This window comes from Poecilia reticulata, chromosome 16 (genome assembly GCF_904066995.2).
Source record: "Poecilia reticulata chromosome 16, P_reticulata-male-v2, whole genome shotgun sequence".
Taxonomy (NCBI): Eukaryota; Metazoa; Chordata; class Actinopteri; order Cyprinodontiformes; family Poeciliidae; genus Poecilia; species Poecilia reticulata.
Window position 1 is genome coordinate 9,149,802 of NC_088845.1, and position 27,832 is coordinate 9,177,633.

At 37.0% G+C, this 27,832-nt stretch overlaps 1 protein-coding gene and 1 long non-coding RNA gene across 4 annotated transcripts in view; one reads left to right on the forward strand and one right to left on the reverse strand.

The window, feature by feature from the left end:
* Positions 1-27,832, forward strand: part of grik3 (glutamate ionotropic receptor kainate type subunit 3) — a 120,600-nt gene that overhangs the window by 50,753 nt on the left and 42,015 nt on the right. Inside the window, exons 1-7 of one of the 3 annotated variants that reach the window (XM_008431114.3) lie at positions 9,122-9,353; positions 14,181-14,354; positions 15,570-15,827; positions 15,956-16,137; positions 19,299-19,352; positions 22,859-23,029; positions 26,092-26,235. In XM_008431114.3, coding sequence (XP_008429336.1) covers positions 9,227-9,353; positions 14,181-14,354; positions 15,570-15,827; positions 15,956-16,137; positions 19,299-19,352; positions 22,859-23,029; positions 26,092-26,235 — 1,110 coding nt within the window. In that variant the 5' untranslated portion in view covers positions 9,122-9,226. Of the gene's footprint in view, positions 1-9,121; positions 9,354-13,536; positions 13,638-14,180; positions 14,355-15,569; positions 15,828-15,955; positions 16,138-19,298; positions 19,353-22,858; positions 23,030-26,091; positions 26,236-27,832 lie in introns of those variants that run through there. The other 2 variants (XM_081597397.1, XM_008431115.3) reach the window with 2 other exon arrangements.
* Positions 7,554-8,949, reverse strand: LOC103477813 (uncharacterized). The gene is made up of 2 exons (XR_535701.3): positions 8,676-8,949; positions 7,554-7,781 (listed from the first exon to the last, which is right to left on the reverse strand). It is a non-coding gene; the product is annotated as an uncharacterized LOC103477813 (long non-coding RNA).

Below are 27,832 nucleotides of genomic sequence, written 5' to 3' on the forward strand. Positions count from 1 at the left end.
GGACTCAAATACTAAAGTCCCCAAATAAATCTATAGTATACTATACAGTGTGAAAGCAAAGCAATATTTATTGTTTCTGTCCCAGTGGTCTATCGGTTCATCGCTGATTTCATACATTGAAGAGCTTTTACAGTTTAGAAATTAGATTTTTAAGCTTTGTTACATATATATAATTTGCAATTTTCTTACTGTTTTATGTCTTCTTCTAGTGTATGCTATGGAAATACTCAGCATGTTGGATTGTTTAGGATAATACTTTGAAAATTTCCTGTGGTCTGATATTATTTTACCAGTCAGATTTGTTTTGTTTGGGATCCTACAAAAAAACCTGATTGAGAAGACATCTCCCTTTATTGGATGGTAGATGTGTATAAAGTAATACAATAAAACATACATTTTACTGTTAGCACAGCACGTCAAAGTAAACAGTAATTCTACGTAACGGATGGCGATGAGGGATTAGAGGAAGCAATTATTTGTTGCTGGGGGTTACAATAGTAAGTTAAATGCATCATTATGACAACAATGAGGACTGAGCGAATCAGTCTGAATGACAAATGGAAGCTCTAAGTCGAGTCAGCTTACAAGAGAGACAGTGTAAGGAAGACAAGTCGGAACGCAGGCTTTATCTGTAGTTTTCTGAAAAGGAAAAAGAGCTTCTTAGTATAAATCCTTCACAATGAACGAATACATGAAAGATTTAAAACCTGTAGAGAACTATTCTGTCCGATTGTTTATTGCTTGATATTGAAAAGCGATAGTCTTCATCAAACTAGTGCCAGTATTCGAAATTTGTTTACTTGCAAATTGCATAATTTAATAGCATTTCCATCACAAACGGTGATTCATCATGTATCACAGATTGAGGGAAATCATACCTAACATTTCTATGAAATGGATGATTAGCATTAAACAAAGTTGGAACACATGAAGATGAAATATTAAGGCAGTTTTTAAACTATAATAGTCATCAGCACCATAAGCATTTGTAACTATAACAGCAGTATATTTGCACTAAATACCAACAACTGTCTTATACAATCTCTCAACAATAACATATTTCCACAAATACAATGTCCACTGAGGAGAAGACTATTGTAAAAAGATTTGCAGGTCCTATTAACTCTTAAATGAGCTCACTCATCTGAGAAATGCATCCAAGATATCTCTTTATGTGTCCGTCATGATATTACTGTGACTATTTAAATGGGCTATAATTACAGTTACATAATATTGTCAACCAAAATATGACCTGCAGCAGCACAGTATCATATTGTGTGGATCCATGACTTCTGTCCAATATCTGTTCTTAAATTGACATCAGTATCATGTCCAGTGCTGATGCTAAATTAGATAAGTCCCATCTCTGTATACATGTCCAAAAAAAAAAAAAGAAAATATAAAATGAGTAATTCTTATATGTATTCTCCTCCAAATTCAGATGTTCAATTTTCTGCTTTTTGTATCCATTAATTGTCTCTGCCTGAACAAACATCACACTCACATTTAGTCTGTGTGAGAACATAGAACAATAAAACGTCCTCCCAAAAAAAACCCTCTCCTGTTTAGCAAACCTTTTGAAGTATATTTTAAAGCCCACATCTAAAACAATCAGCTGTTTGATCAGATGAGAGCCAGACAGTTCATCATTCCCTGAGGCAATGCGGTTAATACAGAATGGTGGCAGCTTCAGGTTCTCAAAACTGCAATTAGTTGTGAACAACTGAATGATGTGGAACTACTCCCATCTTGGTTTGAATGACACCACAGAAGTCAGACAGAAATGCAGTACCTAGAAAGCGTGGTGGAAAAAAAAAGTGTTTTCCTCTTTGTGGTTTGTGATCTTTTTGTTTTGTAAAAAGTATGTAAATGTTTAAGATCATCAAACAAATTAAAATATGAAACAAAAATAACAGAAAACACTAAATCCAGTGTATACATGAAGGTATTTATAATGAAGGAGATTCAGAACACACCAGAAGCTGTTAATCATAAAACATGGCTGAGATATACACCTCTACCTGTTGTGCTAATGCACACTAAAATGTTTTGCGTTGCGTCGCTTGAGCAATCTTCAAAAGTATCAGATTTTTTCCACATAGTTAAAGTGGCTCGGTCCTTTGATGTTATGTATCAGCTTCCACTACTATCTAGCTTGTACTATAGGAAAAGTAATCAAAACTAAATTTTGACTTTGCGTTGTGGTAAAAAAAATTTAGCTTGTCAGAAGTGGGCATGACCAATGGAAAAGTGATGCAGACTCATCACTTTTTACCACATTGCTTTATCAATATTTTGCCTGCATTTTAAATTTTTTCCAACTAACACTTTTTATCAGACAGCTGCACAGAGGCAAAGTTGGTAGCGCTGTTAGCTTGCAGCAAGCAGCTCCTGGGTCGAATCCTGAGCCAGGGGTCTTTCTGCATGGAGTTGTTATCCCGGTGCATGCCTGGGTTTTCTTCGGGTAGACCGGCTTCCTCACACAGTCCAAAAACATGACTGTCAGGTTGATGGGTATGTGCCTGTATGATTGTTTGTCCTATTTCGTCTCTCTGTGTTTCCCTGCGATGGACTGACGACCTGTCCAGGGTTTACCCCGCCTCTTGCCCGTTAACTGCTGGAGATGGGCACCAGCACCTCTTGCAACCTCACTAGGGATAAGCGTGTAAAGATAATGGATAGATGAACATTTTATCAGAGAAGAAGAAAAATCAGCAAGAATAAAGAATCCATACAATTACAATAGCTCTGTTGGGAGCAGGCGAAGAGCCATGCATTGCATGAATTGTTTGCTCACTTCCACAGTGTTGGATCCCTAAAATTAAATAACCAATTACTTCATACTAGTCAATAAACTCTAATACACTAACAAAATGTATTCTGATAGTATACACTAACAAATCACATCTTTGTAGTGAAAGTGATGGTGAATTATGAGATCGAATTATATCTTGTAATTCAAAAGCTTTTTTGATGATGCCAAGGTATAATGTTTATTTGTTTAGAATGTTAATCAATGAAATTATTTGTATATTAGGTCACCTGCTAATCTACACTTCACCAATTGCTTTTCGTTGATAAGGTTTATACAATTACTCACAAGTAAAGAGGTGTAAACAGCATGTGCAGATCACCTCTCCTCATTCATTTAAACCGAATTCGTTCAGACTCTAAGAAGCAACCAGAGCCACAAGTTGAGGTAGGAGGGAACATGAACAGATATACCACAGCTAAGATCAAACTCTGAACTGTCTTGCTGTGAGGTGACTTTGCTAACTAATGAGCCAGCTTGCTGCCAGACACCATTAATTAACCAGCAACCTTAATTTCCTCTCATGATACTCATCATTGATTAAATGAAACAGATTCTTGGCCTGATTTTCTTTGTCTGGTATGAAGTACAACACTGGCTAAGTCTAGCACTAGCTCTCAGCATTTTATAAATGTTGGTCCCCAGTGTTGTGTTGTTACCCATAATTACAAATGAACGTATTCTTTCCAAAATTGGCTGCGTTTCCAAATGTTCATGGTGATTTGTGTATGCGCTTTGTGCTGGTCATTGTTTGCTGCCATCATTGTGTTGTTGCACATCCAGGGAGACGGGAAGCTATTCAGAAGGAGATTGGTAATCCCACCAGTGAGAAGAATTACAAAAGAGCAACACTCAGAAATGCAGTGGGCGAGTACACATGCATCCAAGAGCATAATGAGTGAGTTACATTGTTTGGGCTGCTGAATTGGTTCGTCTGGAAGCAAGGAATTTGTTCTAACAGGCCATATGCATTGGGCAATGAATGAAAACCTCAGGTTCCATTTTTTTAACTAACTTCACTTTATCTGACTTGAATTGAATCCATAATACTTTGCACAAGAATATATATTTTTAGTGTGCATACAATGCATTGTCCATTTTCCCTTAAACTAAAATGTGTTCTGAAAATTGAGGATTGGTCAGATTCAGAATGACAAATTATTTTAAGTATCTATCCATAAATAATGGATTTTAGCTCTTGATAAGAACAAAAAAAGCACATGGATTTCATTCAACTAAAGTGGGCCTTAGTTGAAACCTGTCTAAAAATAGCTGGCAGTATCTGCAGATACAGTATAGCCAGATTCCTACTGGCAAGAAAATTATAGAAAAGGTCATTGATCTTGCCTCACCCCAGCACAAATTTCATGTTGGACAAGGGCAGTGGCGCTGCCATTTTTTTTTTTTGCTACCTCAGTAGCAAAAAAAGGTTCAGCTAGCAAATTCGACCTTTCCTTCAGTTTGAAATTGTGGTTGCTACATTTATATTGAGTGTGCATCTCGTTTGACAGAAGGAATAAAACGAGAGGAAAAAAAAAACTCCACTGTGAGTTTTAAAGCAAGAACATGCTGGGAATATTTCAGGTGAATGTTAAAGGTTTCTCTATGCTCCAGGTGATGAATCCTACTGTAAAAGATATTTGGTTGAAACTCAGAATACAAGAAGCATCATACTAAGGGCAAGGAGAAATAGGGCTGGACTGATATTCAGTGTCTCAAAGTCCTTGTTTTATTCATATATAGACTGCACATTTTATTTCTAATTCTTGGTCACTAAGGTTGCAGGAAGAGTGGCGAGGCAAAGTATTCAAGAAGATTTAGGTCTACTGTGAAGTGTCCAGAGTCATTGAAAATTTGGAGCCTCATGTCATCTGCTGATATTGGTCAACTGTGTTTTCTGAATAAAATTTTAGAGCGCTTCATACTTCTAGCAGCTGCTAACATGTTTTATGGAAATGTCATGCTTTTTGCTGATTTCTTTTTTCCAGCAGGTTGTAGAGTATGCCTACATTACCAAAAGTACTTAAACTTGCTTTAATGATTATGGTATCACTGTGCTTGATTCACTTAAACCCCATAGAGAATCAGTGTAGCGTTGTCAAGAGATCCAACAATGGAGAAGAGCTGAGGCTATTAAATCAACCTAAATGCCTCCATGCTTTGTTGCATTGGTGTGTGATTAATGCAAAAGGAGCTCAAGCCAAAAATTGAATGCATTCACTGTCATAGTACAAGGACATACTTTTATTGACGTTCAGATTCTTTTTATTTACTCGTATGTAATTTTATAATTCTCAGTCAGCCTGAATTTGGAGTTCAGTAATAGAATTGGATATTGGAGACACTGATGTCATTTTGTCTTATTTCATAGATTTTAATAGTTTTCCTACCTCATTCCTAAAGTTTTATATTCCAGTGGTATCTTCATGATTCCAAACAGATTAACTAAGCTGTCTTACAGCAGCCTGCTGCTACGTAACGGCAGAGGTTGGGGGTTTGTTTATGCTTAAGTGTAAGCCTGTGTTGTTTGTGGGTACATGACATGTGAAGCTTTCATGCTGCTACATCAATTTTTGGGCGGGCATATACATTTAAAATGTGAAACCTCTAATTCTGACTCGACACAGCATGTCTCTGTCAGTTCCTTCAGGCCCAGCAGACCTCGCAGCACCCACTGGTTCTGTTTGAGATTAAAATTCAGCCTCATTTTTATTCATACCACAAGTTACTGTGGGCTTTCATTTTTACACAGACCACATGCTTTAATGTATAATTTACTCCCTCAAATAACAACCTTTTATCAACATCAAGAGGGACTTTAGTCACATATTTAATGGATCATTTAATTTAAAATGATCTCTTTTAAAAGTGCAATTATTGTATACTTATTATTTGTTCTATTACTAATATTTAATAAAACACATACTGTGATTGTTTTTTTTTATTTTAGGTTCTTTTTGGCAGTCAGACTCATCTATTTTTAACCTTTTCTTTTTTTCATGTGTATCTTTCTGCACATTTTTAAATGTAAGTGTTCAAGCAAAGTTTTGACACCACTTTAATATTTTTACGGCTGATGCAAGATATAATAGCCAGAAAGTTGAATGTTTAAAACTTTGAATTCATTATTGAATGTCTTTATTTTTGTACTGAACGATTTTAACGTTTTATTTTTCTATTCACCAACCTGCCCCTTTGTGAAAAAGAAATGTCATCCCTTGTTAAACTAGAAACTGATTAACCACATTCTTGGGAAGCTTATTTCAATTTAACAGGTCAAACTCAGGCCTGATTACTGCCATACCTGTTATAGTCAAGAAATTATTTTAATAAAACCTTTCTTAATACATGACATGAGCTAAAAGATTTGAGAAAGTAAGACATCATATCCCAGAAACACATAAGAAGCAAAGTCATAAAAAAATCTGATTAGTCTGAAAAAGGTTACAAGGCTTTGGGAGTCCAGAAAACCACAGTAAAAGTCATTGTCCACAAATGGAGAAAACATGCAACCATGGAGAGCATTCCCAGGAGTAAATGGTTCAGAAAATAATAACTCAGTATTGTATGGACAGGAAAAACAGTGAAAAATTTTGAAAGGTGTTTCTATTTAAGTCTATCACAAACCTAACACATTACAGAAAAAGAACATGAGAGGAAACATGAGGGTGATTGCTTGATGGTCTGTAATTGCTGTAAAAAAAAAACAAACAAAAAAACAATATGAAGGTTTTGATGCAGATGTAAATCTGTGTTTCCTCTCAAAACGAGGTCATCATTGGAAAGCTGGTTTTGTTTCCTCAGGTTATCTTTGTATGATAATCAGATTTGTTTATGTATCAAAAAATAAAAACAGAAAACAGTGGGCAAATACTTTCTCACCATGCTAGAAACCTTTCACCTGAAGGTAAGAGACAAGTATAGCATTCAATAGAGAAGATTCTTAAGAAAGGCAACAAGTAAGCAAATAAAGGACTCACCAAATTATGAAGTGCATCACATTACTGATAGTGCCAAATTTTCTTTCTATGCGCAGTTTAAACTACTTAAACATGGCCTTACGTAGTAAATCGCCTTAGATGAAACCCAGGAGCGACAGTCTGCCGAGGTGTACTAAGTTTAGGTGATCCATTCTGTTAAAGTTTTAATCATCTGCTATTCACGCACATCCTTATGTGGCTTTGAAACAGAGATGATCCACAAAGTCCTCAAAGGACAAATTATGGAAACAGCTGCAATTAGTGTCTGATTTATATATTGTGGTAAGACCTTAGAGACTAATTAAAGGCCTTTGTGTTCCTGTCTATTGGAGACATGCTAATTTAAAGCCTTTTGACTGTGATTCACGAGGAACAAAATCTGAAATTCATGCATCCCAATTCATGCACGCCCACTACGATAACGAACACTCAGCGTAGTTGTTTAAACGGGGCCCAGTAAACACCCAATCTCTGCATCATTAGACCAGAATCTCCGATGATGCTAAAAGGAACAGCTTGTCCTTTATTTGATGGCGTTGCATGAGGTCTACTGCAGAAAGCCCTCCGTATTGTGCTTATGGCAGATATCTGGAGAAAGGCGGAGCAAATTATCTGCAGGATTTTCCTCCCAAGAAGCCGGGATTCCTAGTGTTTATTAAATTTTTTAGAGTGCTTCTGAGCAATGCACATTTTATCCTCTTAACAGTCAAATTACTATATACTCCAGCAATTACTTAATGTACTCTAATGAGATTTCCCCATGAAATGGAAGGATTCATTTATTTTAATGTGACGCATTCCACTGGGCAGGTTTATGCATCACATCCCCCTTGCAATCCAGAGGAGGCTTTGAGTCATAAATAGTAAGATGAGCTTGGCTTCCAGGTTTACCATTTCCCCCACAGCAACCGAGGTATATGACTCTGTGATCCAGGCACACAGGATCTGTTCTGGGGCATCAGCAGGTCACCGTTCTCAAGCGTAGCTCTCTACAACCAGACATTTTCTGGGATTAGTAAAATAATACCATCCTGACAGGTAGTGTTAATATCATGGACCATGGAAGTGCAAAATCCACCACACAACTAAAACACAAAGATGATGCAAATGTGTTGCGTCTCACTGTAAAATAAACATTTTTAGATTGTTATAATCCTGAGGCATCTAACATGAACACGAATTACATTTGTACCGTTTTATAGAACATGGACTGGTGTGAGATTCTCAGAGTAATAATGTTGAATCAAAATACCACGTTTTCATGACATGATGATGCTTAAAAAGCATGATGCCGGTAGCTTGAGAAACCATGTTATTAACTTTCAAACACCCAAACTGATCTGTCTTATAATAGAGGAGGACAGCAGTAGCTTTTATCTGACAACTTACTAGCAATGTGCTGCAACATGTTTTGGCAGAGGCTTCTACTTATAAATTCAAATTACAGTAGATGAGCATAATTTATTAACAACTGTGTACAATGCAATGACTATACTTGGTACTTTATGTCAATAGGAAGAAAGTCATCAAAAAACACAGCCCCTGGGGGCTGCAGGTCTGTATCTGGTGCATTTATGGCTAGCATGTTTTTTTTCTTCATTGATAAGAAGTCAGGTTATCCAAACTGGTAAGCCACTTTAATAAAATAATAGTGAAATATGTATTCATAAAATATATCAACATTTCCAAATAAAACGTACAGAAAGGCCTAACAAACCTTTTAAAATTAGGACATATTAATGCATTTATTGTTAATCTATTTGTATTATTTGTTCTTTAAATTGCCATTTATATTATTTTGGCTGATACTATTATGCAAATAATCAAACCATAATAGTCTAAAAGCACAATAAAAAACTTAATCATGGCTAAACGTTCTGTACCATATCAGCCTGCAGGAGAGACCATGTCGCTGACGTGTGGTTCTTTAGGTTCTGACGGCTCTGCGTCTGTGTGTTTCTCTCTGATCCATTCTGTCTGGTATCACTGCGCCAAGATGGACGCATTTTTTTTTTAAATTGCCTATGTTCATCCTCACTGATATTGTTCAGCCTGGGATTTGCGTCTTCCCTCTCACGTCTGTATCTTGACAAGAGTTCTTGCTTCTAAGGACATGGTGGAGTATCGGATCGAGGACGTTTTAAAAAAGACGCGGCTGCATAGTGTCTGTCTCTAGGCAACCACAACAGCAACAGTCCTCAGCGTTCTGGGGGTCCTTTAGCTCCCGCCACCACAATTTAGCTGACCTTAATATTTTCCGTGTTTTATTTTCGTCATTATTGTTACACTTTGTGTTGATTTGTGTGTTATTTAGCACATGTTTTCTATCGGACATTTGTAGAAATACGGAACAAAAAAAAAAAAAAAAAATGTAACGCAACATTTAACATCCAAATACTGGACAATCCGAATTTAACTGGACGGTGGCAATCCCATGCAATTCCCATGTTCAGTAGCAGTCAGTAGAAAACAAGAACGACTGTGGCAGTTACTTACTATGCTACTAAGACAAATTATAAAATCAGGTTTTCGAAAAAATAAGGAAAGGAAGAGAGAAAAAGGTAAGGGTGTCAATTTGTAACCCAGTTTTTCTCCGAGAGAGGTGGGTAGACTGTGAGATTATCAATCATTTAGCATAGTTACCTTAGCTGCAGACTGTTTGCCTCCATTTCACTAGCATTTAGTGAAGAAAATAAATAAATTACCAAGATATTCATATATTTAACTTGTACTTGTACCTTTTACCACACTTAACAGATGGGTCAGTCAGCAGCAACTCTAAGTCCCTCCTGACCTGTCCTCTCCTACGTGAAATTAAAGCTGCAGTATGTTAGTTTTTTTATTTATTTATTGATTGATTTTTTTTACATATTTGTTAAAACTGTCATGTTGTGAAAGTATGACATGAGAGAAAATCTGTGAAAAATCCATTTCCTCTGCCCTCTCCCAATGCTATCTAGAAACAACCAATCAGAGGCAGGAGGCAGGTTATAGTGCTGTCAATCACAATCTTTTGTGGCTGCTCATTCTCCCTCCCCTTGCTCTGTGCTACGCTGTAGCTAGAACAGCCTGTTGTGAATGCTCAGTCTAGTTAGCATAGCTACCAATGACGGCAGATACACTATTTTCCTGTTACGATAAGTTGTTTCTCCACCGTTAGCACATTTAGCAGTAAGTAAATCAAGTTGACTGGCAGCACTAAGACCCTCCTCCTGGTTCCGATTGGTTGTTTTTTCTCGGAACGGTGCATTACTTTAGCCAGTTATAGTAGTTCAGCAAGCAGGTGGAGGAGATTAATTGTTTTCACAGATTATCTGTCTCATAACAAACTGTCATGACATGGTGACAACTTTAACAAATATGGAGAAAACATATTTTTTATTAGTTATTTATTGCAGCTTGAATAAAATGCAACAAAGCATTTTTGAGAAGTCTGGATTGCCTCATGTATATTTTGCACGCTGCCTAGATGGCTGTTGCTCGTGGGGAGAGACCTTTCAGTAATCTAAAACTAAGAAAAAATTTAAGCAACCTATTTGCATACTGTATACAGACTGTTGCATGTAAAATTCATGAGCAGTAAATATTGTGCTCATATCAGTATTGAACCAAAAAAAGCAAGGCAGTTGCAAGCCTTTAAAATTATTACGCTTTTTATGGGTCAAGAAATTGTAACACTAGCTGCACATGGGGGCCTAGTCTAATTTTTAATCATGGGGCCCAAGATTCCTGTCGGCGCCCCTGTATATTATTCACTCATGTTGTGTCACGTTACACATTAACTGTATGTACTTCCTTGAATACACCTCTCATACGGATTTTCCAGTATTATTTATCACCATAACTAATTGTGTTTTTATTAGCGTAGAATCTCAGTAAACCTCATAACAACCGATTTATGCTACTCTGTCTTCCCTTGTTCTCTTTGACTAAGCTCGCCATGCTGCACCACTTTGTTTGAACAGCTTAGCAGGCACACAAAGCGCTGGTTCCAAAATAGTGTTGTAGCCTCCATTAATTCTTCAGTGCTTCAGGTGATGCTGAAGATTTTTAGTTGCTTGCTGTCTGAAACTTTACCATAGATCTCAAAATATATCCTCCTTCATCAGTGTGTATGGTGATGCAGTGTCAGACTCCCACTGTAGAAAAGAAATGTTTCAAAAATCATATCGCACAACAATGTAAAAACGGTGAAATAAATTAAAGGAGCAGAATGTTAGGACAAAGCTTTAACTGCACCAACTTCAAATCCGCTGATCAAGATCACTTGAGGCAGCCGCCTTAAGTTATCCTAGGATGTTTCTAGTTTTAGTCTGTTACCTTTACATACAGAGAAGTTTAAATTTAATTTTATGCTAGAATTTAATAAATTCCTTTTTTTAAACAAACTCATTAGAATTCCGTTTATAGATCTTTATGATAATCAGAATATTCATGAGTTCAATAAAAAAATTATACAATTATACAAAGTTACACTCTAATAGATGTCACTTCTGTGTAGATTTTTTTTATAACATGGCTATCTTAAGGATTTCTCCTTATCATGAATAATATGGTTTCAATTATCTGTTATTCGACATTTGTTGATCATTAGCCACCCCCTTTTTGAATCTAAATAAGCCTTTTTTCATTTCCAAAGCTGGATTTTTAATTGTTTGGTGATGTCCATAGATCACCACCAGCAACTTCAATTGAACCTTTTAATCAGTTATTATTTTTTTATAAAATTTAGATTCTCACAGAGATAATATTCTTAATAGTCAAAGAAATACTGGAGCCAGAACTATAACTCCACTTTAGTTATACATATTTTTTATGTATTGAAATGTGGAAAGGTTTTTGAAAGGTTGTGTGTGTGACTCAAATGATGAATAAAAGTAAACCTGATGACAGACATTCAGTCGCTGATAAAAGTGGAAATTGTCTTTCTTAACTTTGTTGACAGAAGAGGAGCAGAGACATTTTGCTTTCTGACAGAGAGGGATAATTTGATGAGAGTGGAGCTTGAGGAACGAATCTCTCTTCGTAAACTGATGTTTTTGCAAACATCTTTTAAGAAGCTGTCTGAGCTGTCTTCTTAGTCTGTTGCCAAGCCACAGGGTGACTTTGTTGTCTTCCAATTGACAGAAGATGCTACATTCATAGTCTTACCAATTAGCCATGAGTTGTGGTTCTTCACATATTTTGGTTTTAAACATCAGGCATCACGTTTAAAGGTGTTGAATTGGACAATGTTTTTAGCTGTTTTTGCAGCTGTAGCAGTCTGGATGGTTACTTTGTGAAAGAGCAAGAAATGTGCAGCAGGTTAAAAAAATTATCTCTGCAAACCCCACACATCCTGGTTTCAAATTGTTAAATGTATAGATTGGTGCTACCAAAGCAGTTTTTGCTGAAACCAACAGATTTTTCAGATTTTTTTTCAGACAGATTTTTCCCCATGCAGTTTCTGATGAACACAAAGAACATCTCACAAGAAGAGTAAAATAAGACCACATCGTATTTTCCGCACTATAAGGTGCACCTTCAATGAATGGCCTATTTTAAAACTTTTTCATATATAAGGCGCACTACATTATAAGGCGCATAGAACAGACGCTACAGTTAGGGTTGCCACCCGTCCCGTACAAATGTGGATGTGTAATAATAAAGAAATGGTACTTTATATAGTAGGCTGCCCCAGTCGTCACTCACAGTGTTGGTGTTGCGATATTGTGCCCAACTGCTTTCTGGGTAACACAGACCAACCGGCACGCTGCCGCCGCAGTCTCTGTCTCTCTTCCCCCCCTCCCCCCTCGGTCGGCGAGGAGAGCCTTCCTTGACTGGGCCGGGGCGTGGCCGGACGATGGTCACCCTTCTCCGTTCGCACACAGCATGTTCGTGGAGAACGTGGTGCTAAATGATCTGCAGACGACTTGATTATCAGGTCGGTAGATAGATAGGTCAGTCAAACTTTATTAACAAACCAGCGTTCTGACAACTATCCCAGCATGCATCGCGTGTTTCTTCTACAGGCAAAATGAAATTGGCGGCTGCTTACCGTAGTTGCTAGACCTGTTGTGGTTCAAAATTGGTCCATATATAAGGCGCACTGTCGGCTTTTGAGGAAATTGAAGGTTTTTAGGTGCGCCTTATAGTGCGGAAAATACAGTACACAGTCTACTTTCCCCTTGCAGATATATGTATGAGATATAAAAAAGGAAAAAAGAGCACTGTGTACACCTTCTTCATGTTCTTGCAGTTGTAAAGTATATACCTATACTGTCAGCACTTGAAGATTGAAGTCAAATTCAGATTTTGGGCCCACGGTCTTCAAACTGTGAATGCAGGCTAATATTAACCTTTTAGATTGACCCTGACCTCTACTGAAAATTTGTGAACTAAAAACTGGTTCTGTGCCAGGGAAACAGTTCAAATTACGTCTGGTCAAATGTCCAACCAAAATTCTGCCTGAACCTTGTTGATGGAGACAAAACATGTATGTTTTCTGCACAGTTTGCCAACCAACATGCGTTTAAAAATCACTGAAGTGCATTATATTATCAGTCTATCTATAACAATCCTAAAATGGTGGTATCTATATCTAGCCTTCTTTGAGTGAGAAGTGGGATACACCCTGGGCAGGCTGCCAGTGCATTGCGTAGCAACACTGTTTTTCTTTAATATCTTTTAATGTTTTTACAGATCCTTATTTTATGGATTAACTTGAGAAATACTTGAAATATTAAAATAAAACAGTTTTTTTTCTCTCTCTCTCTACACTGTAGGGTGTAGAGCTGAACTCATGGTCTAACGCTCACCACCATCTGAAGCAACACTTTACTTTGATGTTGATATAGACATGTTTTGTAAGTTTTGAGCTGTAGTCTATGCCATCTTAAAAGGAAAAAAAGGCTTTTCTTTGAATTTTATGTGAAAGAACAGTGCTGAAGTCCAGTTATCTGCTCCACCAATGTGGTATTCAGGTGAAATGAAAGGATATCCTAATGGAGAGACAAGCGCTTAAGATATTCTGCTGCTGTGATGGAGTGGACATACAAGCACAAACACACACACACACACCCACACACACACACACACACACACACACACCCACACGCACACATACATACACGCTCCTTAAATCCATTACGGCCTCAGACTTCAAAGCTCATATTGGTTTTTTCAGTATTCCCTGAAAATGGAGAGGGTTGCTGAATGTTTGCAGAGTAAATTCAATACCTCATGTAATGTGCACTGCTGCCTTTACTGCTATTCCTAAGTGCAAATGTCTCTCAATATTTTCCTGTCTGTGACTACCCAAAACTATGCCTGTATATCTTTTTTCACCTGTTTATGTTTGGGAGCAGATTTCATGACCACCTTGTGTGCTTTTGTCTCTTGTTTTTCAGGTGGGATTTTCGAGCAAACAGACGGACCTGTTTCACTTGTTAGTGCAGAAGAACTTGCCTTTAAATTTGCTGTGAATAATATAAACAGAAACAGGACTTTGTTGCCAAACACAACATTAACATACGACATACAGAGGATTAATATCTACGACAGCTTTGAAGCATCAAGAAAAGGTAAGTGATGTTACTTGAAGGACGTGTTAATGCAATGATATGAGTATTTCCTACAGAAGCATTCAACTGCACAAAAGAAATAAATTCGGGAACATTACCTTATCTAAACAAGAAAATTTCCTCCTTATAATGCAATGGAAAACTTGCTAAAAAAGAAAAAAAAAATCTTGTTTTAATGAGATTTAAAAACTCATTATGCCAAAATTTATCTCTCAATGAAACCAAAATATATTATTTTTTAAGTAAGAAAGGTCATAACAGTAAACGGCAAAACCTCTTGGGATTTTTAAATATAATCTTAACGAAAGGGTCAGACGAAGGAGAGTTATGGTGATCCCCTCTATGTCTTTTTTGCAAGTCACAAGCAGTCATGAGTGTAATTTTATATCTTGTTAAAATAAGAAACTTTGTTGTTAAAATAATTTATAAAACTCCTCCAGTTTCTATAGGAAACTTTCTTATGAAAATGAGAATTGAATCTTATGACAAGATACTTTATTGCTTAAATAAGAAAAAATAAAGACTTAAAAGAACACCTCGTTATAACGTCAATGTATTCTTGTTTAATGAGAAACGTAATTGTTTTAATAAGAATGACATGATGCACCTGAATTTATTTACCACATCTGGTAGCGAGTCGCTCCCTGTAAATCTTAATAAATAAGTATATCATTGAAATGTTGTTCATGTTGTGTACAGTATGCCTTTTAAGCTTGGTTGGAATGTGTTTGCATGTATTGCTGCTTTCCCCCCACCAAAAAAGTACTTTAGTAAAGAGGAGTTTGGACCACAGAGTAACAGTCTAGAACTTTCTGTCGTCGTCCCAACTAACTTTCATTTGATGTATCTTGTTCAGGACTGGCTTAAGACAAGCAATGTGACAGTTAACACATAACCAGGGTGTAAATGGCTGTTTTCTGAACAATTGTTACCTTAATTTTGACTGCTTTGTTATGTTGTCATTTCTAAGTCATTTTTGATCAAAACCCCTGACAAATGCTTACGTCGGTGGTTTTCCCTATGGTTGTGTTTGTCTGGAAGTTTTTATTCCAACTCTAGTTTAGAGGAACAACATCAGAGCCCCCTACGTGTACAGTTATTCTGAAATAAATAACTAACATTTGCATTTAAAATCTTGTATTAGATTTTTCTTGTTCTAGGTGCTGCACAGCAAGTGTACCCATTATCAAGCTCTCATCTCTTTCCTTCCATTAGCTTGTGACCAGCTGTCGTTAGGCGTGGTTGCAATATTTGGGCCTTCACATAGCTCATCTTCAAATGCTGTGCAGTCCATCTGCAATGCACTGGAAGTGCCACACATCCAGGTGCGGTGGAAACATCACCCAATGGACAACAGGGACACTTTTTATGCCAATTTATACCCAGATTACTCATCATTAAGCTATGCCATTCTGGACCTCGTGCAGTATCTTAAATGGAAAACAGCCACTGTTGTGTATGACGACAGCACAGGTGAGGAGACTACAAATAACTGCATACTTTTAAATACAAATGTATGTCTGTAAAAAAAAAACAAAAAAAAAACTGCTGTGCTCTAGTAACAGAAAAAGCTGTGCCTTATTTGTGCTGTTTTCTGCAAGGTCTAATAAGGTTACAGGAGCTGATAATGGCCCCATCAAGGTATAACATTCGATTAAAGATCCGCCAGCTTCCTCTAGATACGGAGGATACAAGGCCTCTTCTAAAGGAAATGAAGAGAAGTCGGGAGTTCCGCATCATCTTTGACTGCAGTCACCACATGGCTGCACAAATTCTCAAACAGGTGAGTTCTAAACTCTTATAGACAACCTTGAGTATCAAACCAGAAGACTAGAGAACTTTAGGTTCCCATCTAACCAGTTCCAGCTTCAGTTACCTCAGCTATGGTTCTAATGCTGTGAGATCTGTAACACATCAGCTGCACAGTTGGAGATGCACTGAAGAAGAGACTGTTCTCCTGTTCTCCAATGGAAAAACGGAATGCAGGCGTTCCGATGCTTAAGGGGATAAGAACAATATTTGATGCACTCATGCATTACTTCCTGAAAGTATTAATGTCTCTTAAACATATTCATATTTTGTCAAAAACTTCAATGTAATTCATGTTATACACCTAGGTTAAGTAGTGCAGTAATGTAGTGTGGAGTGAAAGCAGTGGATACATGTTTTTTTTGGTTTTGTTTTTTGTTTTTTCTTACAGTTATGGCTTAGACGGGTAACATTTATATATGTATTCAGCCAAAATGAAGGGTAATACCATTAATTAAAATCTAGAGCCACAAATTGCCTTTATAAATCACTTAATCATAAGCAGAGTCAAGCTGTGTGTAAATTATTGTCGGCATCAAGACATCTGTTCTGTGAAGGTCTCTATTTTTTGTGGAGAATATTTATTAATTTTCTTATTTAAACAAAAACATCCACGGAACATTAAAATTATACGCATGCAGCACTGCACCATTATATTTGCCTCCTTTATATCTTAAGGTTCCGATTAGTCACAACCTGTTTGACTGTAGATTATATTTCCATTTTGTGAATTTCATTGTTTTAATGCATTCTTTCACACAGTTTATGGATGCAAAGCTGCACAGTGAAAATGGATCAATCCAAAAGCATATTTGCATATTCCAAACCTAACACCGTGTTATGCTTTCTTATTGAAACAGAACATAAATGTGATTTGATATAAATGTCAGTCAACAGGGATCTGTCAGCATTTTGCACTAAGTGATGAATGTGTAGGTGGTCTGATGTTTTATAGATGTCAAGAATAGGCTGTTAAATCCCCCTCCTTTCTACAGATTTCTGTCAACGTATATTAATATGCTTGCCAAAGGCATCATTGCCAAAAAAGTTATTTAAATAGCTCAGTCCTCTATTGTTGCTGTGATAGAAGATGACATGATCGCTCCTAGCCAGAGTGCACATCTAATGCAAAGAAGTCAGTGTCTTGTTCAGTGGAGTCGTGAGATAAAACTTTGAGGCAAACAAGTTGCACCATCAAGTTTCAGTTTCAATATGACATATTTTAATCTGTTTTATTTATCCAGAGGTTGTTTGTGTGCCTTGGAACAATAACAATGATGATTTATTACAGCAATTGAATATATGTTCAATAAAAAGATTACTGGAGTGACAATTAAAAGCTCTAGCTGTGATGGTAATAGCAGCAAGCAACAGGTATGTTTTTCTGATATTATTGTTTTATGGGTTAAACTATGAAAACTTTTCCTCTGCCATGACACTTTGTGTAATTTGTCTCAATAAAGATGAAGCAACAGCAGCAATGAGAACAATCTTTTAGACGGGTACAACCCTTTGATTGTCCCCCAGCCTTGAAAATGATGTTGCTACAGTAAGTAGCTCTAAAATATCTGACAAAACATTGAGTTTCTATTTTTAGAATGTTTTGTACATAGGTCAGGGGTGTACAAAGTCAGTCCAGTTATTCAGTTTCGGGCAACCTCTATAAATTGTAGTCAGTTTCATGTCCGTTGCTGACAGGAGTTATACTCATTTTGGTCTTCTGCTGCAGTGGACCATCTGCTTCTAGATTTGACATGTTGGGCCTTCAGAGGTGGTTTTCTACGTCCCTTGGTTGGAAGAAGTGGTTAATTAAGCCAGTATTGCTTTTGTCTAATTTCTACATTACCTTGTATAAAATAGTTTGCCCACTCTGATCTAACCTCTAACATGAGCAAAAAATTGTCATTTGCACATATGCTGGTCACTAGAAAGTTTTTAATTTATAGACCATTCTCCATAAAGCCAAGAGATGTTTGTGCGTGAAAATCCCAGTAATTCCAACCAGCCTGTCTGCCACCAGCAACTGTGCCATATTTAAAATCTCTAAAATCCCATTTCTTCTGAATTCTGTTGCTCTGTTTGAACTTCATGTACGCCACATCTAGATGCAGTTTTCCTTTACAACCAGATTACAAGGCAAAATAATAATAATTGTACTTCACTTCTAGTCTATGTATCATTCATGTTTGACAATATGAATCCCAAAATAATATGTTTTGCAGCACTACGGAGTTAAATTATGTTAAAATACAGATCACCTCTCTGCCATGCTCTTGGATTTTCTTCTTGACATGCAACATGCGTCACTCAAATTATATTCTATTTCAGATTATGAAAATTAAAATGATAGGGATGAGTGTGTCTTATTTACAAAATAAATACCTTTGTCCCATGGTTTCACCCTATAATTGATGATAATATTTGAAACATAATAAAAATAAATATATGGTATGTTCTTTGAATCTGAATGAAGATATCTAATAGTAATTATAACCTCTGAATGAATTAAATATATAAAACAAAGTTTCAATGTCAGGTATTTGGCTGGATGTCTTTAGCTGCAGAGGTGATTTTTCTCCACAGAGGCTTAACATCTCTTTTGCATAACCTTGAGTTTTGAGGGTTTTTTTTTCTTTTTATAACACATGGTACAGTAGAATGGAAAGCACAGACACCATGGTGGATGTGATGCCTTTGAGTATAGATGGAGTGAAACAAGTCGCAGCGATGGAGTGTTTGGATATAATGCAAAGACTAGTAAGCCTTTGATTGAGACTCTGTTTTTCTGTTGCGGTGGCGTCAAATGCCCCAAACCACCAGTTTAAATACAAAGAAAATCATTAAAGACATGTTAGTAAATGGTAAATCAACAGTCTGCTTATAGCTAAGAAACATTAGCAAGTGGTAGCCGAATCTTGCTTGCAAAACTATCATTATGTGAGTCAATAATCTCATTAAAACAAATGTTTTCTCCATCACTGATTGCTCTTTTATTGAATCTTTGTGGGGCTGCTTGTTGTAAAGATGTTGTTTGGGATAATGAACACTCTCAAATGACAAAATAATAATTTTCCCTGCCCCAGCTCATTTCATTCACACCTTTAATTCCATGTTTTTGTCTCTGCATCCTTCCAGGCCCAGACCATGGGGATGATGACAGAGTATTACCACTATATCTTCACCACTCTGGTAATGTACCATGCTTGTTAATGCAAATGGTCTCGTTTGTTCTCATCTCTTCTCTGCTAGAATTTTTCATGAATAGTGGCTAATTGCCAATGGAGTTTGGATCCAGTCCATAACATCAATTTTGTTTGACAAGTCGGAGGCACAATGGAGTCCCAGGTTTGCAGTGGTAAACACTGCTTCACAGGACTGTCAACAGCAGTCTTTGAAACACCACAAAACACCAGATTGAGATTCAAAATTGAATGTTTCACCATCGTAAACTGATGAAGATTAGACCTATTGCTTTGGGAATTACATAAACAGTTAATGGGAAGTTTGGTAAAATGTGAAATTAATGCTTACATTACAAATTAAAGGTAACATTATACTGCAAAAATTACAGATCAGACTACAAACATGTACAGTGCCTTTAAAAAGTACTCACCCCTTGAATGTTGTATCCTTTTGTTTCTTTTACAAACCAAAAATCATGATAAACAAAACTTTTCATGACAAAAAAAACAACAAAAAAACACTACAGTACAAGTAAAAGCGGATTTCTATGAAATAATAAAAAATAAATAAAAATATCAAACACAACACAGGTTATTGCATAAATGCTCACCTTCTTTAACGTGACTGTCCAAATTCAACAGAGGTCCAGCCAATTGTTGATGGTGTGCTAGCAATGAATGGAATGGAAATCACCCGAGTGCTTTTCAGTAGATTGTATTATAAAGACACCTGTGTTTGAAACGTCCATTATCAGTTTAATAATGGGTACCATTACCACTGTTGAAGAAAACTCATATTAACAATGTTCTTTGGTCTGACAAAACCAAATTCAAGCTTTTTGTCAACCAGACACGATGTAAAAGATAAACTTTGAACATCACTATAAGCACACCGTCCCCAATGTGAAGCATTGTGGTGGCAGCATCATGCTGTGGGGATGTTTTTCTGTCGCAGGCCCTGGAAGTTCTTGTAAAGGTGGAAGATAAAATAAATGCAGCAAAATATAGAGGAATCCTGGCAGATGTCTTGTTTCATCTGTAAGAGAACATTTGACTTTAAGCAAGACTTTAAGACCTGAAGCATTGGACTTGGGTTGTGCAATTTGACAAAGGTTCAACACTTTTGGAAGAATGACGTAAAATTGTAATGTCAGATATTCAAGTCTGATTGAAACCTGACTGTACAGACTCTGTTCAGTCACTACTGACTTGGAGGGGGTGAATATTTATGCAATCACTTATTTTAGGTTAAATATTTTTTTATTTAATTTTGTTGTTAATGGTGATTTATAAAACAATGAAGATGTAAAACATCCACATGGATGAGGGCTTTTTGTAGACACTGTCTTATGATGAACTTCATTATATTCTGGTACAAAGTCTAAAAATAGAAATGTCTACACAAACAAAAAATTCCAGCCAGTTCGTTTTTTATTTACTATTTTATTGCTAGTAATGTAAACTACTTAAAATAACTGCCTTTATAGCAGTGACCTTCTCACCTTGTGTGATAAAATAAAAACAAAAAAAACTCAACACAAGTGTCCGTAGGGTGCTGCTATTCTCCTTTACCCTGCCTAAATGGGAACCAGCAGATTGAACTGGAATACAAAGCAGCATGCTCTGTGCTGTTCCTTTCACCCTCTGTTACTGTCTTTGTCTCCTGACTCTCTTGAGCGCTCACACTCACTGTCTCTGCAGGCATGGCCAGTCTGTTGTGATAATATGTTATGACACAGGGGTCCAGATATGATGTGTGTCATTTCTCACAGTTGACAGCGGAGCAATGACATTGTTATGTGGTGTGTCATGTTCATGTAGCATCTGTTTTGCTTTAATATGGAAATCTGAAAATTATTTATATTCTTGCATTGTCTTTTTGTGTATTCAGCAGCATTTTTATGCATTTGTTTTATTGCATTTTCTCAACTATATTTTTTTGTACATAAGACATGGGTATCTTGATAGGATCAGTGTTATACCTATCTAAAACTGCAATATGGTGTCTTACTGATAGATATCCCATTAAGAAGATTATACCTGGCAACTTTATTTGATCCAAAGTAATGAATTCTTGCACGGTGTACATGGCAATACAATTTCCTCTCGATGGAGTTCACTGATGTCTATGTTTTATCTTCAGAGGTGAGGGAAGTGCCGACTTATTAGAGCGTGAAAAGGCAAAAGCACAGAGCTTGGGGGTAATAACTTCCTTGTCCTTTGAAATGAAACTGTCATAGCTCTTGTCTTGCCACAGCGATCTTAGAGAGCTTTAAGCTAAGAACTTAGTTATGTTTTCCACTACTGTAACACTTTGCATTCTCTCAAAGCATCTTCAACTGCAGAAAAAAATTCTGTATAAGGCAAATGTAGGATCATGTTACATATGTGTTTTGTTTCGCATGTGTGTGTGTGTGTGATACTTAGTTCTGATAAAACTAGAACTTTTCATACGTTTTTTTATTTGTGTGACTTTCTGTAATATGAAAAACAAGCACAGAACAAATCACCACTTGTAAATACAATTCTACTTGTCGAATTCATGTGGAATTCACAAGAGATGTTGTTATTAGTCTCAGTAACCAAATTATTACCTAAATTAAATTATGTGAAATAAAACTGAATGACATAGTAAGAGAGGATTGGACATGCTTTGCTATATTGAAAAAATAAAATTTTTATAGTCAAAAGATACTGTTTCCTTTAGTTTACTTTCCCAACTTCAAATCTATACCACAGACATTTCAGCTGTGGCAATCTGGGTTACTCTTTACTTCAATTGGAAAGGAGAAATTATTCTGCACACTAAAAGAAGGAAAACACAGCTTTATCAGAGGGTAACAATGACCATCCTTTAGTGAATGTCTTACATGCTCTCCGTCCCCCGGCTCTTTCTCCACAGGGTGCTAATGAAATATCTATGTTCATCCAAATGTCTTTTCCAAGCCCCGCGGCCCAATTTCACATGACGTGTGTCAACATGTGACTTCACACATCAGATACAATCACTGCTCCAGACATAACAAAGGCTCAGACTGAATTCCTATTTATTTTTTGTTGAAGATGCCAAGGCAATGCAAGAGCGGGATATTAATATGATGCAAAACAAATGATTTGTTTTGGTGTTTTCTTTAATTTTCCAAGCTTACAAGCAAATAATTAATAATCTGCCAGCCTTAAAAAAAAGAAGCCTTTTTTTAATCCAATTACAAAAATAAAAAAGTGGATGGGATGTTTATTGCTTGGGCTGTTTAGCCATTATTCATATAAATGTGACCATGTTAGGAAAAATGTTTCGAACTCTAGTGCTCTGTCTGATTTAATTTATAATGCAAAGTTTAAAAAATTCTTTGTTCTATCTTAAATAGATAGTTCTCTGTTTTTATTTGATGCTGTCCAAATCTATCTCTATATGAGGACAAATGATACAGAGTATGTACTTTAAACACAAGATGTTCAGTAATGCCTGACTGCATAACAACCTTTCGTTTCTTTCTTTTGTTTCTCAAAAAGGACCTGATGGCTATCGATCTAGAGCCATATCGCTTTTGTGGTGTCAACATGACTGGCTTTCGCATCCTCAATGTGGACAACCCCCAGGTTGCATCTATTGTGGAGAAATGGTCAATGGAAAGGCAAATTCCACCTAAACCAGATTCAGGCCTGCTGGAAGGCATCATGACGGTATAAATATAGAATTTTTAATTTATTTTTAAAACTACAAAATCAGAAACATATTCAGTTTGTTTTTCATATCAAATGATCATTTTTGTGACCTGAATAGTCCAAGAGTAATCGAATGCACAGTATGAATACTGCTTTTCATGGACTATTTTGTAATATTCTTCAAGTTCCACACTTGAAATGCGGAATGGGAAAACGTGATATTTTGATTTGTTTTAAAAGTAGTGCAGTCAGTATTGCACAACCATTGAAATTTTTTTTTAAATTATTTTATTTTGGCTTAGAGATCATCTATGTCACGAGAATTATCTGCACACCTATAGACTGAAGCAGAAATCATTATGAAAAATTACTTCAAATTGAAAATTGATTTAGAATGGAATTGTGACCCAAAGATTTAATCAAATCACGAGACACTAAAAGATTCCCACCTGTAAAAGAATAGGTACCTTCTATGCCATTTTGTTTTGACTAAAATTATAGTAACCTTTGCCTATTCAGACTCGACAGCAAAGACAAAATACAAGAAAATTACCAGCTGGGATGAACACAAGATACTCAAGATTTTAACTTTTTACTGAATGTGTGGGTTATTTAAAAATACTTAATTCTTAATTTATGATTTAGTCTGAGAGTCTGAAGTAGAATTTGGCATGAAATCTTATTAAAGTCTAGTGTGTACCACTGACTGCTGTCACTTTACAGTAAAAACAAATTCAGACACACCATCTCAGGGAAAACAGTCACAATCATACTTTCTAAAAGAACAACTAACAATGCAATTTTGTTGTCTTTTTCATGAAAGTTGTCATATATTAGCAGATACCATACAATTTGTTTATTCTTAGAATATGAAGTGTATCCATAAAGTATACACAAAAATGATCTTTTTCCACATTTTGTTATGTTACTGCTTGATTTTAAAATATACATTTTATTTAGTTGTGCAGATTTTATAGGATTTTTTTTTGTTGCTTGTAAGTCTGATTTACATTTGTGAAATCTGTATTCCATCAGCCTGGACAGATTGTGACGTCTGATCAAATCACAGGAACTCTGTGACCTCCTGCTGATATATATATATATATATATATATACTGCTCAAAAAAATAAAGAGAACACTCAAATAACACATCCTAGATCTGAATGAATGAAATATTCTGATTGAATACTTTGTTCTGTACAAAGTTGAATGTGCTGACAACAAAATCTCACAAAAATCATCAATGGAAATCAAATTTATTAACCATTGGAGGCCTGGATTTGGAGCCACACACAAAATTAAAGTGAAAAAACACACTACAGGCTGATCCAACTTTAATGTAATGTCCTTAAAACAAGTCAAAATGAGGCTCAGTATTGTGTGTGGCCTCCACGTGCCTGTATGACATCCCTACAACGCATGGGCATGCTCCTGATGAGGTGGCGGATGGTCTCCTGAGGGATCTCCTCCCAGACCTGGACTAAAGCATCCGCCAACTCCTGGACAGTCTGTGGTGCAACGTGACGTTGGTGGATGGAGCGAGACATGATGTCCCAGATGTGCTCAATCGGATTCAGGTCTGGGGAACGGGCGGGCCAGTCCATAGCTTCAATGCCTTCATCTTGCAGGAACTGCTGACAGACTCCAGCCACATGAGGTCTAGCATTGTCCTGCATTAGGAGGAACCCCAGGGCCAACCGCACCAGCATATGGTCTCACAAGGGGTCTGAGGATCTCATCTCGGTACCTAATGGCAGTCAGGCTACCTCTGGTGAGCACATGGAGGGCTGTGCGGCCCTCCAAAGAAATGCCACCCCACACCATTACTGACCCACTGCCAAACCGGTCATGCTGAAGGATGTTGCAGGCAGCAGACCGCTCTCCACAGCGTCTCCAGACTCTGTCACGTCTGTCACATGTGCTCAGTGTGAACCTGCTTTCATCTGTGAAGAGCACAAGGCGCCAGTGGCAAATTTGCCAATCCTGGTGTTCTCTGGCAAATGCTAAGCGTCCTGCACGGTGTTGGGCTGTGAGCACAACCCCATATGTGGACGTCGGGCCCTCATACCATCCTCATGGAGTCGGTTTCTAACCGTTTGTGCAGACACATGCACATTTGTGGCCTGCTGGAAGTCATTTTGCAGGGCTCTGGCAGTGCTCCTCCTGTTCCTTCTTGCACAAAGGCGGAGGTAGCGGTCCTGCTGCTGGGTTGTTGCCCTCCTACGGCCTCCTCCACGTCCTCCTGGTGTACTGGCCTGTCTCCTGGTAGTGCCTCCAGCCTCTGGACACTACGCTGACAGACACAGCAAACCTTCTTGCCACAGCTCGCATTGATGTGCCATCCTGGATGAGCTGCACTACCTGAGCCACTTGTGTGGGTTGTTGAGTCTGTCTCATGCTACCACGAGTGTGAAAGCACCACCAACATTCAAAACTGACCAAAACATCAGCCAGACAGCATAGGTACTGAGAAGTGGTCTGTGGTCCCCACCTGCAGAACCACACCTTTGAGTGTGTCTTGCTAATTGCCAATCATTTCCATCTGTTGTCTATTCCATTTGCACAACAGCAGGGGAAATTGATTGTCAGTGTTGCTTCTTAAGTGGACAGTTTGATTTCACAGAAGTTTGATTTACTTGGAGTTATATTGTGTTGTTTAAGTGTTCCCTTTATTTTTTTGAGCAGTGTATATATATATATATATATATATATATATATATGATATTTTGTTTGTACAAATTTTGATTGGTTGCCAGTGTCACCTGGCACCTGTCACCACACAAATGTCACACAAAATTGCTATTCACTTCTTATAAAAAGATTTGCAGCAATCTAAAAGCAGAGCAGCTCTCATTCATTTCTACACCCAACAGTTGAAGCAATTAAATGCCATTCTCCTGTTTAAATTGTAACCTTGCCAAATTTACCAGACAGATAAATGTCCATGTATTTGGCTTGTGGTGTGCGTTAATTTCCACCCATAATAGTGTCTGTGATGAAATGGATTTTCAGTGTTATGTCAGTGTGAAAACTATTTTCTGTAGCCGCCAGCTGAAATAATGTTCACCCCTTATTCCAGACAGATGCAGCTCTGACCTATGATGCTGTCCACATTGTGTCCGTCTCATACCAGCACGCTCCACAGATGACTGTGAACTCACTGCAGTGCCACCGACATAAACCCTGGAGATTCGGAGGCCGCTTCATGAGTTTCATCAAAGAGGTGATGGGTCACCTTTGGCCGGCTGCTGTTTTACTCTCAGTTATTTATGTAGAAACACACTGAGTGGTTAACCAGAGAACAGAAGTGGAAGCCTAGTAACTGTGTCTTATTTAGATCTTTAGCTAAATATGTCAAGACCTGCTACCAAGAGAAACTAAGCTTGACTCACACATCAAAGCAGTTTTTTGTCAGCTTCATCATTTCTCTCTACTCATAACCTATTTTTCAGGATAAAAGATGCCATAACCTTTTGGAGGCACATGTTGTATAATTGCCTTTCATCACATTCAACATAAACATCTGACAGTGCCTCAGACAAAATGACAAATCAGAGATGTGCCGAGTTGCTTCAGTTTTTATCTGGAAGTTTAAATAAGAAAATAATTTGTCATATTTTTTTTCTTTTGTATGTTGTACAGAGATTTTACAAATAGTAGGAATTCCGTTTATTTATTTTTAAACGAAATCATTAACCTTTAAGACAGAATGCACTTTCTGGATTGTAATTTTCCACAAGAATTATTCATTTTGTCAGAGAAAATTACTGACAACCTTTCCCATCCAATGTTGACAGAAACAGCTCTGTGATGCACATGCTATCAGAATTTGCAGCCAGCATTGCAAGTGCTATTTACTCAATAACAGCATCTAGACTGATAAGTGTCATTGTTCATTGTTACTCAGATTCGTACTAACCCTGAGCAGGGGAAAATGAACCGTTTGAATTTTTGTTGCATCTCTTGTGCAGATAAGTGTTTGTGTAGTTCATCTTTTGACTTGTGTAAAAGTACAAACCTAGTTACTGCATTGCCTTTACCTAAATAATAGAATTAAGAATAAAAAGTGCCAATATTTAAACTTTAGCCCAGACTGATGTTTAGAAGATTGGTAAACAGAAGGAGAATCAAGGCTAAAACATTTTTATCTTTTCCTTGCTCTAATGTGAAGATTTGATTGAAAGCGTAGGTGAGGTGTATACTTTGAACAGACACAGCTTGTGGGTTTTTCAAGAATTTCCTTTTACCAGCTGATATCTTTGACAGAGATAAGCCTGATAGCTCTGTATGGTATCCCTGGCTCAATAACTTCACATACGTTCAAGCAATATATTGCTTGAAATTGGCGTAGCCCAAATCCTCTGCTCACTCCAGTGAATATGAAGCAAAGTATCATTTGTGTCCGACCTGCAAAGATACCTAAGGTGGGATGATTCAAGTCATTTCTGCTTTTCATCCAGCCTCTGTTCTCAAGATAACAGCCCCTTTGCACGCGTGTTCAAGATTTTCCTGAGGTCTGTGATTTACACAAAAAGAAACCTGTTAGGATTTTAGAAGGTATTTGTGATTTTGGTACACTTCACCACACCCTTTGAGGTATTTGCAGTCGTGCATGCTGATATTTTATATTTGTGTGCTAAAACAGCCTACCTTTGTCACTTCACAGAGACACTAATTTTACTTTTGGTGATATGAAATATTATGTTCAGACTTGCAGTAACGAGGGTTTTTTTCTTTGCTTAAACAATATCTAAGGACATAGAATGTGCATATAACATAAAAGATTACAAGAATTTGCATTAATTAAATAACCTTGTTGA